Source organism: Lontra canadensis, unplaced genomic scaffold (assembly GCF_010015895.1).
Source record: "Lontra canadensis isolate GAN:19392208 unplaced genomic scaffold, GSC_riverotter_1.0 scaffold46, whole genome shotgun sequence".
Classification (NCBI taxonomy): Eukaryota; Metazoa; Chordata; class Mammalia; order Carnivora; family Mustelidae; genus Lontra; species Lontra canadensis.
Genome location: NW_022631040.1, coordinates 8,221,358 through 8,238,975, shown reverse-complemented (window position 1 = coordinate 8,238,975; position 17,618 = coordinate 8,221,358). Strand labels below are relative to the sequence as shown.

Sequence of the window (17,618 nt, the reverse complement as noted above, 5' to 3'; positions counted from 1 at the left end):
GCTTGTCCCTCTCCCTCTGCTCCTCCCCTACTCGTGCTCTCACTCTGTCTCTCAAATAAATAAATAAAATCTTAAAAAAATACATCTAACATACAACATCATGACTCAGGCTGGCCTATTTTAGATGTGTTCCAAACACTTACATTATCCTCCAGTTGGGCAAAATCATCTAACAGAAATAATATTTGTGTTATTTTTATATTTTATATTATATTTTATAAATTTTATAACAATTTTAATCTTATTTTAGAACAAAGTGTTGAACATCTCATGTAATTTATTGAACACCGTACTAAAAGTATAAAATGGAATGTTTGTGTCGCTACAGAAAGGCTGGAAATGTGTCAGTTGTTTACCCTGTGATTGTGTGGCTGACAAAAGCTGCCATTCACTGCCACTGCCCCAAATTCTGAAAGTGTATCTTAGGGCATACTGCTATCCTGGGAAAAGGTCAAAACTCAGAATCTGAAGTACATTTTCTACTGAATGCATATCACTTTCACATAGTCATAAAGTAAAAAAAAAAAATTTAAGTCAAGCCATCGTAAGTTGAGGACTGCCTGTACTTGTGTTTTTGCTCATCCATAGTTTCTAATTACTTTTCACAACAAACATATCATATGGCATGATAAAGACAAAATAATAAATTGTTAGTCCAGATGCAAATCAATCCTCACCCTGTTTATGATTTTCCTATTTCTCTCTTTCTATAAACATCATCTTCACTCCCTGTAGCAAGTTCTGCTTGGGAAAGAAAACCACAACAGTTATTTTAACTGAGTTTAACATACATAATTGTTAACTAGTTGTAAATTTGTTAACTAGGTAACTGGAAGGATAAAAAGTGAACTCTAAGATATCATGCAGGTGACAACAGCAGGAAATGCATACTACCCTTGGGACTGAGAAAGCTAGAATTCTTAAAAACTTAGTAACTAGAGGGGAGAGCTCCCACTCCCACCGCCAGCCCCATGCTGGGACCCAGACACTTGAAGAAGAGTCAGCTTCCAGCTGATTCAGGTGTCTGGCAGGAAGGCATGAAATAAAGCTAGTTTTACCAAGTGTTAAAATTTTATACTCAAATTTCTCATAAGGAGGAAGGATTTGTTATTTTCAGGGTGAAAAATCCTGGCTGGAGAGATGATTTCATAATCAGCAAGCAAAACAGGAAGCAAAGAGTAAGGAGCCAGTTCTTTTTTCCTATCAGTCTTCTGAGTTCCCTGTGGCGCCCCCTATTGGCAGAGCTCAACATAGACTCAACCAGTAAAGCAGAAATGCCATTGCAAAGTCCCAGCTTCACCGTCATAAAACCATTATTGACGGCAAGGGTTATTGCTCAGAAACAACAAATTAATAATGGGCACATTTTTCTAGTTAACCAGGTTCCAGAGAATTTGGATCTCTTCTTGTCAACCAGTCCATCACCCAGTCATTGCTTACAAAATAATTACTGTTTATTACAGTGTGTCATGCTTCCCTAGGGGCTGAGAATATATAGATAAGTAAGAGAGAGTCTTCACCTTCAGGAGCTTGCAGTATGGTATAGGAGATAGAAAAGAAAGAAAATATATTACATTATAGTGTTACAAGTGAATCAGTTGAAAAAAGACTTAGCACAAAAGAGAACATGATAATTATCTGAGAGAGAAGCAAGGAGAAGACTTCCTGGAGAAGGTGACTGTGGTGGAGCTTAAAAGATGAATTAGAGTTAGCCTATAGATGGAGGAGGATGGGGCGCCTGGGTGGCCCAGTGGGTTAAGCCTCTGTCTTCGGCTCAGGTCATGATCCCAGGGTCCTGGGATTGAGCCCCGCATTGGGCTCTCTGCTCAGCGGGGAGCCTGCTTCCCCCTCTCTCTCTGCCTGCCCCTCTGCCTACTTGTAATCTTTGTCAGATAAATAAAATCTTAAAAAAACAAAAAAGGCGGGGGGAGGATGAAGAAACTGTGCGGCAAGGCATTGCAGAACAAAACTGACATGTCAGAGCCATGGAAGCATGAACCATCATGGAATAGAAGGGAACGGTAGACAAGCATTTGATTATGACTGGAATATCAGATGGAATAGAAATCTGGAACAGGAAACTGGAATGGTAAGCACAGGCCAGTTGCGTGGCAAATCGCTACCATTCTAAGTGGGATTAAGTCTTAACACTTTTAAATGATCTTTAACATCTCATCCCCCAACACCAGAGTATCTACTCACTCCACGAAGCCGGATGAGTCAACCTTCAACGGTATTTGGTAAATCTCCTGTGTTACCATTTCCTCTACCATCAATTGTTCAGGATCTATCTTTATTCTCATGTGGTCTGTTGAGATGACCTCTTCATTGTGTGACTACCTATTGGCATTCAATAACCCAAGCCCCCACCCTCCTCCCCTCCAAAATAGTCAGTTTGTTTCTCAGAGTCCACAATATCTCATGGTTCACCTCCCCCTCCAGTTTCCCCCAACTCACTTCTCTGCTCCACCTCCCAATGTCCTCCATGTTGTTCCTTATGCTCCACAAATAAGTGAAACCTTATGATAATTGACTCTCTCTGCTTGACTTATTTCACTCAGCATAATCTCTTCCAGTCCCGTCCATGCTGATACAAAAGTTGGGTATTCATCCTTTCTGATGGAGACGTAATACTCCACTATATATATGGACCATATATTCTTTCTCCGTTCATCTGTTGAAGGACATCTTGGTTCTTTCCACAGTTTGGTGACTGTGGCAATTGCTGCTATGAACATTGTGTTACAGATGGCCCTTCTTTGCACTACATCTGTATCTTTGGGGTAAATACCCAGTAGTGCAGTTGCAGGGTCATAAGATAGCTCTATTTTTAATTTCTTAAGGAATCTCCACACTGATGGAGGCATAATACTCTATTGTATATATGACCAACTCAATTTTTAAAAAGTGAACAGGTCTGTGATTAATTTTAAAAAAGCCATCAATGTAGAAGCAGAGTAACCCTAAATATAACTAATTCAGAGTACCCCTTGTATCTTTTTGTCACTGCCTCCCAAAGGGAAACCTTCTAAAGGATTTTATTTATTTATTTGACAGAGAGAGAGTGAGAGAGAACACAAGCAGGCAGAGTGGCAGAAGAGGGAGAGGGAGAGGGAGAAGCAGACTCCTCACAGAGCAGAGAGCCCAATGCGGGGCTGAATCCCAGGACAATGACCTGAGCTGAAGGCAGCCACTTAACTGACTGACCCAGCCAGGCACCCCTAAAAGGAAACCTTCCAATACACAGATAAATCTTTACTACTTTTGAAATTTATAGAAAAGGGTGCTGCTCTCAATATCTTTCTACATATATTATTGTGACTATATATGCATTTCTGATGATGCTATCTATACCTGGGAGTTTCATTACAGGGTTATAGGCTATGCATCCATTTAACTTTAGTTGATAATACCAAATGCCATATTCCAAATGGTTTTCCCTTATATTCCCAACAAATAAAAATCTCTTGAATATATATTAGGTTTTTACTAGTGTCCCTTTAAGGTAAGAAATTTCCTCATTATTTTATACAAATATAAAATTATTCTGAGAACACTTTCATATGACTCATTCAAAGTCACGTAAGTAGTAACACATTGGCGATCACAACTGTAACCTTCTGATACTAAGGCTGCATTTTTGTACTTTTATGAGTAATGGATAATTATTTTATCATCAGATTCCAAATCTAGTTGATTAACTGTTCCCATTCAATGCAGCCTTCATGTGACTGCTGGATTTGTCTTCCTAAAAGCAGCTTTGGACGCCATTTCTATGATAATTTCATTTGTATCATGTGTTATGTTTAGCCCAGTGGATTTTCATGTGCATAATTTCATATAATTCTTACCAAAATGCTAGGACATCACACATTATAAGGTTATTAACTCCAGTTCACAAAGTGAAATGGAAACTAGAGAGTGCATGTGAGTTTTGCCCACCGTCATCTACTCAAGTGGTGTAGGCCTAGACCTACAACTTATCTCCTCAGACTACAGGTGTTTTGGGTTTTATATTTAAATTAGTATTATTATTATTCTTCATAAGTTGAGGGTGGCACTTTCATAATCTGAAATTGCTATGGGAAATGAACTGAATTACAGGATTTTGCTTTGGTTGTTTCTGAAGACAAGTGCTAAGAATTGTCACAGGAAATAGAGGGATAAGGAGTTTTGTTTTTTAAGATTGTACTATAGTAGGAAAACATAAGTATGAATCTTTTAAAATATATGGTTCCTAGTTTTAATACTTATTTTTATTTTTTTCTTAGCATTAAGTAACCTTAAATTAACTCTAGTTGGAAAAGAGCGTTCATTATTGAAATATCTCCCAAATGAGTTTAAGCATAGAATAACCATTTGGCTATTCAGAGAGAACTGAGAATGTGATTTCCCTAAACACAGACGGTTCAGGAGGAAACACTTCTAGTTAAATGAACAGTTGAAGCCTAAATCTTAAATAAATTAAGAATAATTGTCATCTACTTAACTTCTTCTGTTCAAAGTTCATCCAGACCTGAAGAGATTCTATTCTTTTAATACCATAGATGGAGTGTTTACCTCAATATAATGTTACTTTATTGAGTATTCAATAGTAGCAAGAAGTACTTAACCAGGTTACATCCTTTAATTGTTTTGGTAGATAAACTTGAAGCTAACATAATATTTAATCTCTCACATAGCACAGATTTTTTTTTTTAATTCATGTTTTCAGGCAATTTTTCAAAGAATGTCACAACCACAGCTAGACCTCAATGTGGGAATTCATGAGAGTTTAATAAAAATTAATTGAATTGTCATAGAAAGGTTGAAGCCAGACAAAACAGACAATTTTATTTCCCCATAGAAGTTTATGTTTGTTTGCTGTATTATGTTCCTTGCAAACACCTTTTAAAAACTCGGAGAGGAGTCCTTGGCTGTGAGCCCTGTGGTCCTCATTAGAATGGATCCCTCCCAATGACACACCTGGTACCTAGTATCTGCAGCAAGTACAAAGGCCAAACCCTGCAAACCGACACTGAGTGCAGAATCTGGCCCTCGCATGGTAGCGAGGAATAATGAGGTGGGTTGCCGAAACTTAATTGCAGGTCACTGAGAGGTATCTAGGAAGCCTCTATGGTCTCCAGCGGGAGGCTTGTCATTGCTCATGCTTAGGTCATTGTGATTTATCAACTTGAGGATCATCAAATTCCCAAAGCCAGAGATTTTAAATATCCTGCCTTTTTGTGAGAGGTACTGTCATTTACTTTGCCTTAATAACCCTTTCCATTTTGATGGCTAATCTGATATGGCAGCATGTGACCATCCTGGCATCTGAAGAGCGTGTTCATTAAATACTCCTAACGGCCTGGAAAATACTGCCTTATCCATCAGTCTCTCTCATACAGAGCAGAAGCTGAGTAGGAGAGGAGAGGGTCATCTCTTACGTACATCCTTTCCCAACCTGGAATACTACCCTAGTAGGTAAAAAGAGTTAATAGAGATGAGGCAAAAATGCAGAGAAGCCATGGACTTACATGTCTTTTGGCTACTTCCTCAAAAAATATATATATATATAGAATTTATAGGGCTCAGATGCTGGGAATACAGAAATAGACCAACCGTGATTCCTTAGGAGTTTCCCCTTCTGATTAGGTCTGCAGCTAACCAGACTTTTTTTTTTTAATTTTTTCATTTGTGGGTGTTTTTTGTTGTTGTTGTTGTTGTTGTTTTTTATCATAATTTTATATCCAGGTGAGCAAATAACTGTTCCAAATGAAACATCAGATGTTGGAGCTATACTAACAACTGACAAATCCATTTCTCTTGCTTAGATGTTTAATGTTCTACATATTGAGTATCAAATAGTATGCATGGGCCTTGGTTTTTGTATCAGTCAAATCTATAGATGGGACTGAAGAATCCCTTTCTCAGGCATCTGAGGATTTTTTTGAGTGTAATGTGAATTTTACTGGGTGTTGGAGAAGACATCTAAAAGGAATTTGATTTTTGCCCTTTAAAGATCTCTAGAGCAAATTCGTGTGATATAATTTATCATGTTATTTTCATTAATTTGCACTTATCTTCTCGATTCACCCATGAGTTCCTTTAGAGAAGGAATGTGTACTTCTGCTCCTGGTACAAGGTGTGGTGTATATTACAGTTTAAGCAGAGAATAACCAGTAAAAGTTTGCTCAGTAAAGGTTTGTTGATGAATATAAGAACAGCCCTTACTTTGAAGGGTAATGGCTTAATTAAAGAAGAGAAAATTCAGATGAAGAGAAAATGTGTGACAGGCAAAATGTGAATTCCAAACATTTTTTAAATATCCTAGAAGCAGATGCAAAATAACCCTGTGCAAGGGAAAAGAGAATTAGAACCGTGTGTGGGCTTCTCTTCGTCATTCCTCTTCCTTCACGGTGCTGGCCAGGGTTATTTCACACAAAGATCTTGTCGTCCCAGGAGCAGTAAGAGGGTCGTGCTCAATGTGTAAACACTTTTCAGGTCTCTTCATTCGTCATGTTTGCTAGTGTCATGTTGACCAATAAGAGTCATACAGCCGAGTTCAGAGTAAGTTTACGAGACATTAGCAATAGACGTGGGTACAGGGAGATGAAACAATCAGAATACTTACGGCAGTCCAGCTACTATAGAAGGGTATGAATTCCCAATACTGTCAACTTCCAATAATTCTGTATAGTGTAATTTCCAGATGTGCAAAAAATAAAATTGTGCAATATAATTCATGTGCGCATGCATACATTTCACGTACTTGTAAACAGACAAAGATCCAGAAATATTTTTTTAAATCTATTTATTTGACAGAGAGAGAGAGATCACAAGTAGGCAGAGAGGCAGGCAGAGAGGGAGGAGGAAGCAGGCTCCCTGCCGAGCAGAGAGCCCGATGCGGGGCTCGATCCCAGGACCCTGAGACCATGACCTGAGCCGAAGGCAGAGGCTTTAACCCACTGAGCCACCCAGGTGCCCCCAGAAATATTTTTTAAATGTCTTAATAGTGCTTACATCTATGCTTCTGATTTTTTTAAGTTTCTAAATAATGTATGTGTTTCTATATATGGCATAGGCAGGTGTTTTTAAGGAAAAGTTTCTAAGGTAATACAATAAAATGTAATTATGGATGGTGCTGCACAGTTTAAATGTCTTTATTTCTTCTGTGTTTTCCATGTTTTCTAGGAAATATATACATTCTTTATGATTAGCCAAATATATATTTTTAAAAACACTCTTAAAAAATTATATTGAATCGGGTCTCTTGTGCCCTCTTCCATCTGGTCTTCATTATGACACTGGAAAGGAGCGCTTGAATTGATAACAAATTCTTCTGAAAAGCAATTTCTTCCTCTATGTGCAAACCTTCCTTTGAAGTGTACAGCTGTCCCTGATTGCCTTCCTGGTCTCCTTTCAGACGTCCTGCTGGCATTGAAGACGAGTCCCTTTTGTTTGTCTGGGCAGAAGGAGCCCTTGAATTCACTGATGCTTCGGATACTCTGATGCCTTTCACGCTCTACGAATACCAAGTCAGAGCCCACAACTCTAGGGGGTCAGTGGAGAGTCTGTGGTCATCAGCACGGACCCTGGAAGCCCCACCTCAGTATCTGCTAGCACCTTGGGCACAAGCCACCAGTGCTCATTCGGTTCTGCTGAACTGGACGAAGCCAGACTCTCCCAACGGCATTATCTCCCAGTACCATGTGGTCTACCAAGAAAGACCCAATGATCCAACATTTAACGTCTCTACTGTGCATGCTTTCACCATGACGGTAAGACCTTAGGAAAAGAGAGTAACAGATGCTTAGAGTATCAGGTGAATATGTTGAAATTTATTCTTTATCCAGGTTATCATTTTTTTTTTTCAGTTAGAGCTTAAATACCTTAAAATCTTTCACATGTGAAAAAGAGCAGTGTAGTCACAGGGAAGATATGGAACTGAGTATAAGGGACACTGGAGACCAGTTTTCAGGCCACGATTAATTTGTATTACCTCAAGCAAATAAGCGAACCTCTCTTTGTGTGATCCATTAAATGGGGATACTAAATGTGTCTCTGTATCTCTCAGGGGGATGAAGCATAGATAAAATTAGACAGATATGGATATAGATACAGATACAGATTTGGTACAGACACATATATAGATACAAATTCAGAACAGATATATAGATAGATATGATATGATTGGCTTTTTGAGAAAAAAAGTTAAAATTTCTAGATCTACGTGGATGATATATAGATGTAGATATAGATATAGATACAGATATAGATATAGATATAGGTATAGATATCACATGCACCATAACTTATTTTTCTGGGTTGATCACCTCTGGCCTATAAAACAATTTAATTGAGTTCACTAGCATCTTCTGAGAGCTTTCGTTCCACCTGGCATGTGCTGATGTTCTATGGGAAATAGGGAAATAGGATGGTTCTTTTATCAGGGAGCTTTCTTTTTTATCATACAGCAGAGATGAGAATTGAACATGAGAAAGAATCAGAGAAGTAGTGCATGATAGGCTATAATATCCACCACATGGTGATTCAGGTCCCAAATTCCACCCACCACCTACCAAGCCGTAAACCACAATACAAGAGAGACTATCAACTACCAAGAGTTAGTCAAAAAATGCTCTGAGAGGGGGTGCCTGGGTGGCTCAGTGGGTTAAAGCCTCTGCCTCTGGCTCAGGTCATGATTCCAGGGTCCTGGGATCAAGCCCCGCATCAGGCTCTCTGCTCAACAGGGAGCCTGCTTCCTCCTATCTCTCTGCCTGCTGCTCTGCCTACTTGTGATCTTTGTCTGTCAAATAAATAAATAAATAAAATCTTTAAAAAAAAATGCTTTGAGAGGTCAGTAGGAAACCCTCAAACTAAAGAGTCTTCATGGAAAAGATGAAACTTGTGGTCTTAGCAGTTAAATACATACGGTTTTTAAGATGTGGCAAGACCTTGCTATATATGAAAATCCCTCATAATAAGAAAAAATAGTCAGAATAAAGCATTTTTCAAAAAGTAGACCATGCTCCTGTGCTCCCCTTCTAGGCACCCAAATATACCTGAAGGTTATCTTATAAAGTATAAACTTTATCAAAATGTCTAAATAATACTGAGAAAATATATTGTAATGAAACTCTGAAAGAACAGTTATAAATGAATAGTTTAAAGTACAATATCTTCTTCCTCTCCTTATGTTCAATTTTTTTCATATGACTAAAAAATAAGCAGCCTGTGAATTAAAGAGATAGTATTTGTCTTCATTTTATTTAGAATTCAGAACTGGTACTTTATTTTTTATGTTGTATTTAATTATCTTTCACATTACATCTTCCTAGAGCCTTCATTATAAGCATTAGAAGCAGTGTTCTTAAGTGTAGATCTTTTTTAGTTGATATGTGATCCGTGGAGAAATCTGTGACTTCTTACCATATCATTGGAATTCATGTTCTAAACTTCCACCTGAAAGCAAAATCCTAAAAAATAAAGTAAAAATACTAAAAAACTCTTGACAAAGGCTTTCTGAATGACACTTTAAATATTTTTATTAAAGGCACTAATATTGCAATAATTAAACCTCTGATTTTAAAATATGGCTTTTAGAGGCCTGAGCCTAAACATTTAATTTCCTAAAACAATTCTACTGGAATTCTCTTATGGAATACCCTCTACATCATTCTTTCATAGCTAGTTTCATCTCACAACACAAGATTTAAAGTATACAATGAACTCTGTCTTGTATTTAACCTGCCAGGTTCTGTTTTTATCACTCTGAAAAGTTCCTAAAAGAGAGGAAGGCCTGTTGCCCCAAGCTTTAAGCATCTTTAAGCACCTTTATCCATGGGCCCTGCCAACACAGCCCCTACCTGGCAGCCCAGTGTTGCTGTGCTCTTCCATTTTCCAAAGAGTAATCCTTGCACAATGCTAAAGAGGATAGCCAGAATGATCAGGAAACAGTACTATTTCCACCCTATTTTATAATGTTTGCATCTCTGTGTGTGTTCAGAATAACCGCCACCCCCCCCCCACCAATCTGGATCTCTGGCCCTGAGAATCCCGAGAAAAGATTTCATTAGGGTTATTAGGAAAAGCCCAATCTGAACTTGTTAAGCAATCAAGGACATCTCCCATAGACCAGTCGGACCAGTGTTCAGACATTGTGATTAGCAAGCCAGATTTCCAGGGCAGGACACCACTGTGACTCTTTATGGGCTGACATCTTTGAAAGAAAGAATCAGAAAAATAAACTATAGTCTTTGAGCTTCACACATTCCTACATCCCAAGAGAACATGTTTGAGCATTAAAAAAAAAAAAAATTAAAGAAGAGGGTTCTACCATGTAATTCCAATTCCTTACCATCAGAGAAGAATTTTTTTTTAATCCTACCCAAATCCTTCCTCCTGTCACTTAAGTCCATCCCTTCCTGTTCAGAACAGCATGACTTCTTTAAACCAGTGCAATGAACCTTCAGGGTCAAGAACAGATTATTGACAATTCAATCCAATTTGGCAAATGATCATTGAGCACCATATTCAGTATGCCAATACTCAATACTACAGTCAGCTGTATTGTTGAAGGCTACCACGAGACTGGACCCTTGGGCAGAGCAGAGACTGAAGGGGAAGTTGAGTAATCAAGTCTGAGGCACACTTTATTACTTCTAGGCATTTCAGATTTCTAAATTTCTTTGCTTCTAGGTTTCTGCTGCTCATGTACTAATGATTCCCTTTCAAATCTCTCTCTCTGAGTGTCTTCCTGGCTCTACTTAGTTTTTCTCTAATTCCTATACTAGCTAAACATCTTTACTGTCTTCTTCCCTGTCTGTGCCTGCCCTAGGAAATATTTCAAGCTTTTGTTTCACTGACCACTCTGGCTAGCATTCTCCAGAGCAACAGAACTAGATTTTTAATTGGCAAGGCACAGAATCCATCCCCACAATTGCAGGATTACAGTTTAATCCACAGACTTGCAAGAGGTATCACTAAATAGTCTCATTGAGTCTCCTGTTTATTGGTATCCTAGCTCTGCATGAGGGGCCACCAATAAATTGCCCATGATGTAGTGCCATCACTGGCTTGTCCCAATGTCCCCCCAGAGTGTTTATGGACAGGTGGACGTTGCTGGGAGAGCCACATAAAACAGGTGCAATGGATGCATGAATCCTCTTGATGGTGGCAATGGATGGAGAAATGGCAATGGGGGCCCTCCATGGGGGTGGAGAGCATATGTGTTGGCAGGAGCAGCAGCAGCAGCAGTAGAGGCAGCAGGAGAGGAGAAATGGAAAGAGTGTGGGTTTTAATGTATCACCAGCTTCTCTCCCAATCTCATGAAAAGTTTCACGTCCCTTTGGGCCCAAGTAGGTTCTTCTAAGGGGAAGAGAGAGATGTCTAGATTCCTAGGGTCTCTTCAGACCAATACTCCCCACTACTGAAAACAAGATTTAAGTAGAAGCCCTTAAATTCCCTTCCCAATTAGCTCTGTGATGAATTGTGCAGTGTCAGGAGAGAAACTGTATTTAGCCTTGCTTGGCATGCAAGAGTTCCATGGTGGTATTTACAGGGAACACTCCTGGCGAGGTTGGCGATACTGCTGCCACCATTCAGATTTGTTTGCTTTTTCTCACTGGCACCTGCCATCGCACTGGCAGAAATAACTTGGGATTTAAAGGCAAAGGTGGTTTACCTGTTAGTCTGTGCTCTCAGTATATCCCTGCTTATCCCACAGGGTTATGAAACATCAAGCCCAGATCATGCATTTGCCCAGTACCCTGAAAGATAGATGGTACTTCACTTTCTGGGTAGAATCAAGCATACAGTGCTGAGGGGTAAGGAAATTATATGGGTCACTAAAAGTTGGCTTCCAATCTGGAAATAAAATCCAGAATTACAAACTCTACTTCCTAGATTTTAGTTGCCAAACTCCCTTGCCCAAAGTCAAGGAAGAAATACTCGAAATTTTCTCTTGTGGTTGTCTCAGATCTCTTTACCGTTAAGTAGATATGTGGAAGGAAATGAGATGTTTCCTACTTGCCATATCGTGGAGAGTTTGTGAGTACATTGATTAATTTGTTTTTAATCCTATTTTTATTTTGGTTTAACATAATGTCAACTATTATTACTCTTTACGTATGTTCTTAATTAGTTTTAGCTCTCAAAATTTGATGGCTCTTAGCCTTTTCTCCCCTTATTTATAAGACAATAGGAATGCACTAGGAGATCTACGTATCTATAAGGACTCCTTTGGCGGTGACTATCTTTCCAAAATGAAGAAAGATTTGGTGATAAGAACAATTACTGTACTTTTTATATCAGTTTTATTAGCTGAGATTTTCACATTTTATAATGTAACTATGTTACTCATTCTTTATGTAAGATTACAAAATAGAGGTGGGTAAGTGTCTCAAAAACGATGACCACTTATTGGTGCCATCCATGTTGTTGTATTGTGATGATGTCTGGTCTGACATTAACTTTTCATTCATTAGCCTTGCATTACCTTTATCCCATTTTTCTAATAATATGGTACCAATCACAGATGTATAGCAGGGATCTGTTTTGCGCTCAGTATTACTGGAGACGCAAACCACGTAAGTCTACTTGAACTTCATAAAAGTACTTCTTAGAGAGAACTTTGTTTTTCTCAAACCACTTTATTCCAACGAGCTTCCTCCAGGACTCCCTTGCTCAATCATCACTAATTTCCAGGGCAGGTCCTATGGTTTTCCAGCCACATTCAGTGACAAGTACCAGCCCAGTTCTGGTAATCAGGATACATTTCAAGCGTTTGGAAAAAAAAAAAAAAAAAATCTAGTCTAAAGCCTGACTTGTGTTAAGAGACCTACCGTAGAAAAGAAAGGACATTTTTATTTTGTTTATTTTCTTCCCTCCTCTTTAGTTCCCCACTTCTCTTGTTGATGTCCCCAGGACTGTGGGAGAAAAGAGAAAATTGGACTAAAAGGAACAGAGCCTTAATCATGAATCTACATCTTCTCCATCTGCCAGTGCTTCCTGTGAGGTTATATGGAGATCCTGCATGGGAAACTCCATGTTTCACATTCCCTGATACAGGCAACACACTCTCTGGCTAGTTTCTGGCACCATTACTGCCCCCAGAGCTTCACCCCACAGCCTCTTTTACATCTGGGTTCTTACCTCCTGAGCTGTCAGCTGATACTAGGTCATATCACACTGAAAAACTCATTCTTTTCTTGACATCCTCCAAGCCTGGGGAAAACTCATTCTACAAAATAAGGAAAGTACAGATTGTTCAGTCCTATCTTCTGTATTTTACCTCCATGCTGAGTGAGACCCAGCCAGCTTCACAATTTCAGAATTCATTGAATAAGAAGAGGAAGCAGCTTCTGTGCTGAGCCATGATCCCCAAATCTTGGGATCACACAGGAGTCTAAGAAGATGCTTCTCCACGCTCGTGGCTGCATCAGAATTACCCTGAGTCACTTCAGCTCAGTTACAAGCTTCATGAAAAGAGTAGATTGTCTATCTCACCTTTCTTGCAGATGCCCTCAATTCCTTCAAGTTGTTCTCTTGGATATCCCTCCTATCTCTTGAGAGAGGGGCGTGCTGTATCCCCATTCCTTCTCCCCAAGTAGTAGGGGAATAACCTGGCAAAGCTTCTCTACCAACTTGCTTTTCATGAACCTGGATCTTCTCTTATCTAAGTTGTCTTATATAGATCTTCAGAGGAAGGTTGGCTGGAAGGTATGAGGTTGATTCTTTCTTTCTGGAAGTCCTGCAGAGGTCTCTCTGGCAGTTCCAGTAGTTACTTATCACTGATTTTCTCTAAGTTTTACTTATTATTCCCTAATACCTTCTGTTCCATAACTAAAAGGATCCATTATCTTTCTGGTTACTCAAGCCAGATAATCTTTGAGTCCTTCCCTTTCCTCACTTCCATATCCAGTTTTCATGAAATCCTACTGATTCTACTTCTAAAGTATATCTTGAATCCTTCTGCTTGCAGACCATGTTAGGTTCTTCACAAAAGTTGTTCCTCCTCAAATCATGATCATGTTCTTACACTTGAAATAAATCCGTCTTCCTCTTTAATCGTCAAATCTGAACTAAAATGTTACATAACTCACAAGGCTATTGCAAGCGCTAAGAAAATTAAGGCATACACAAAGTACTTTAGAAACTCTAAATGGCAATGTATATAGGATGTAAAACTTCAGAAGTCCTCCTATTTGGACTAACAGAAGCTGGAAGAAATGAACAAAAGTAGAAAAAGTTTTGATTTGCATAAAGCAACCATACTAGTTTGGTCATGAATGAAAAACCTTACATTTTGTATATTTTAAGCATTCCTCACCTTGCAACAAAATTCAGAGCTTGCAAATTTAAGTGCTTCTTGATACCACACGTTTCATTTCCAAGTAATGTCCCAGGTATTGGATTGGGCTCTATTTCTTTTCTAAGTTACCTGGAGCAGGATCATGCTTTTTGTGTCCCTAAGGTTTAGCACTGACCCATTTCCTCTTCTGCCATAACATCTCAGTCTTTCCCCTCTAAGAGTCATCATAAGGCAGTTACCTCTCTAGATGCAGTTCTGTTTACCCACCATGATGCTCAGTGGACACTGCTCATTCTCCATCCGAGATCCTATCAGCAAAACATGAGGTCTTTTGATAACACACAGACAGACAGACACACACACACACACACACATACACACTTCACAAGTCACACAGATTATGCAAACTAACATCAGCCTGCTTTACCTGTGCCAAAGGGCAGGCTATCAGTATATGAGGGGCAGTTGGTGAGGAAGCTACTTGCCCTTTCATTCCAGTATGTTGTTTTGTCTTTAACTGAATTGTAAAGACAACTAAGAATGCCACAGACCCTTGTTAAATACATATATGAAAATAAAATGAACTTGTCCACACGGTAACAGGCCTGGACCATAAATTCAGGCTATATGCCAGTTAGCAGAGACAGCAAGCTGTAAATGGCAGTGAAGGGCAGAAGTTAATTGAACTACTGTGTTCTTGTCACAAGTGGAAAGTAGCCACTACCTGAGACAAGATGGCTGCCCCCGAAGTACCCTATTACAGCCAAGAGATCATATCCTGAGCTCTGCAAGGGCTTATGGGTGAGGGGGAAATCATACACAGATGACCAATTTTTTTATGGTTCACAGCCGATCAAAGTGAAATTCAGCAGCTGTTCAGGACAAGTGACCACTGTAACGGCTATAATATAACCTACTAAATAGAGAGGGAATTGCATTAGAGCAAGAGGTTAGCTGTGATTATCGGCAGGTGAGTGCTTTATTGAAGTTGAAAGACCATTAACATTGATAGAGTAATTATTTCAACTTGAAAGTAATTACCTTGATGGGTGATAACTTCTCTAGTGTTCCCAGATTTGATTGGGCCAAACAATTGTGAGCTTCTGAAGCCTAGAAAAATATTACAACAATACTGTGATTTTTAAATTACTGAAACCACTGTTGGAATATTTTAATTATGCCAAACAGTGAAAAGATTTTGCCTTATACCAGCTAGTGACCTCTCATGTAGAGAGAGACATTTGCTTTTTAATCCAAATGCAATGACCCACACCCACCACCTGTGAATACATATGTGATGGGTTTGCAAATGAATCTTTTTATCTCGATATAATTTTTAAGGTGAAACATCTTGTTAGTGCCATAGCCGGGTGTTAACTAAGCTCGAACTGCTGGCATTGTTGATCATGTCTATGACCCAGGAGGCCCCAGAACAGCAACTATCTTCTGTCTTTGTCACAGAGGGCTTAGGTTTATAATAAATTAAATATTTTGATAATGGTATTTGATAATAAATTAAATATTTTGATAAAGTTGAAAATTATGAATGCCACATATTGTGGATCCCAAGTTTCAGACTTTATTTAGTCACATAATTTATTTGTTTGAATAGTTCTCTTGCTCGATGTTATGCAACTCCACTATAAACACACCATTATCAGGGTGTTTTCTATTTATCCACACTGGGCATCAGCAAACAAAATGAAAATTGAAAATCTGTGCTACTTGCTTCTCTGAAATCTCATGCATGTATGAAAATTATGAGTTTTTGCAAATGAGGACCAAGACACATAAAATCCAATGTGGCGATCAAGACCCAAGAAATATCGTGGGACCCTTCCATGAATCAGTTACTCACGTAATTCTCTTTTGAGAACCTATTGTCCCCAGAAGCTGCTACAGATAAAAAGAAAGAGGAAATACTCTCTTCTCCCTGTGACTCATGGTATTCTTGAAGCAAATAAGGAAAGAGACAAATTATGATATAATAAGCAATTATTTGGTCAGGCTTAGGAGTTTTTACTTATAAATACTTCCAAGAACCCAGGAGGACCCTTGCTCATACCCCTGATTCCAAACCCAGCACTCATCCTGCCGAACCACAAACCACTGACTGAACAAACACGGCATCATGATTCTTGGTCCTGCTGTCAGAGGAGATGAATGTGACATCACCTTCAAGTTCCTGGATGACTCCTTAGAACTTTCTATCATCTTGGCAGGGTTTGATCAGATGATCAGCCAGTGAAAGAGTGTCTTAACAGCAGCCCTTCCCGGGACTTTTTTTCTAATCAAAATCTGATTCTCATAAGGGCAAAACAGGTTTCCACCTGTTGTCTAAGAGCCACGAAGGAATGTTTTACCAAACAGACCATAAATTCAGAATATGTGCCCTGGGTTTCCTCCATCTCTCCTTCTCTGCCCTGAATTCCTCTCCGTAGACAAAGTCACTGGGTCTCTTATTTCAGAAGGAATCAGAGCACAAAAATCCCTGCTGAGCCAAAAGAGATTTGCAAACTGAGAAGTGAAATGACTGGTTTGAGTTTGGTAAAACAGTAAGGGTTTGAGATAAAGCCACTGGGAAAGTGAGAAGAATTTATGATTTGAATTGTAAATCTTGCCATTAAGCCAACCAAAGAGTGAAGAAATCTGACCAATTTGACATCACATCAGAGTCTGTAGCACAGCAAGCTCACTGTGTGTCGTATGCAGTTGGGCTAAAGATTGTATTAAGGAGCCCCTCAGGTACTCTGAATTTAAAATAAGTGTAATAATTCATTTTTAAACATTTTATGTGATACTTGGATTATTCAATATTCACATTACAAAATCAGGGAGTTTTAATCCATTCAAAAAGGTGCGTTGTCTACCTCTGAAAGATAATGGCCATGTCTAGATAGTAAAATTACAGTATATTTTTAACGGATATAAATGTTACTTTTTGACAAGGCACAAGTAATGAATTTTATCATATAAGTTCCTATTGGGTGATTATGATACAGAGTTTTATTTTTGCTAAAGCAATTACTAGTGTCATGGCTGGATACCTGTGCCCATTAGTGGCTGGTTCTGTTTTTTTTAGGATGGTTATTGATCTCTTGCTGAGCTGAGATTCGGGTTTTATGCCAGATAGCTTGATTAATGGGTTGGTTTCTATAAGTGGACTGAATGGGGATAGAAACCAGGGGCAGCCTGCTCTGCCAACCCCAAATCCGTCAAGACGCATAGCTCATTATGAAACAGTTATCAAGGATACATGAAAAATTAATTGGGCTCAGTTTGATTCTGAAAAGAATCGGCTTTCTACTTGGCGGGCCCCCCCACT

At 38.9% G+C, this 17,618-nt stretch overlaps 1 protein-coding gene across 1 annotated transcript in view; it reads left to right on the top strand.

The window, feature by feature from the left end:
* Nucleotides 1–17,618, top strand: part of USH2A (usherin) — a 678,599-nt gene that overhangs the window by 578,541 nt on the left and 82,440 nt on the right. The window contains exon 60 of the mRNA XM_032872913.1: nucleotides 7,406–7,760. Coding sequence (XP_032728804.1) covers nucleotides 7,406–7,760 — 355 coding nt within the window. The remainder of the gene's footprint in view (nucleotides 1–7,405; nucleotides 7,761–17,618) is intronic.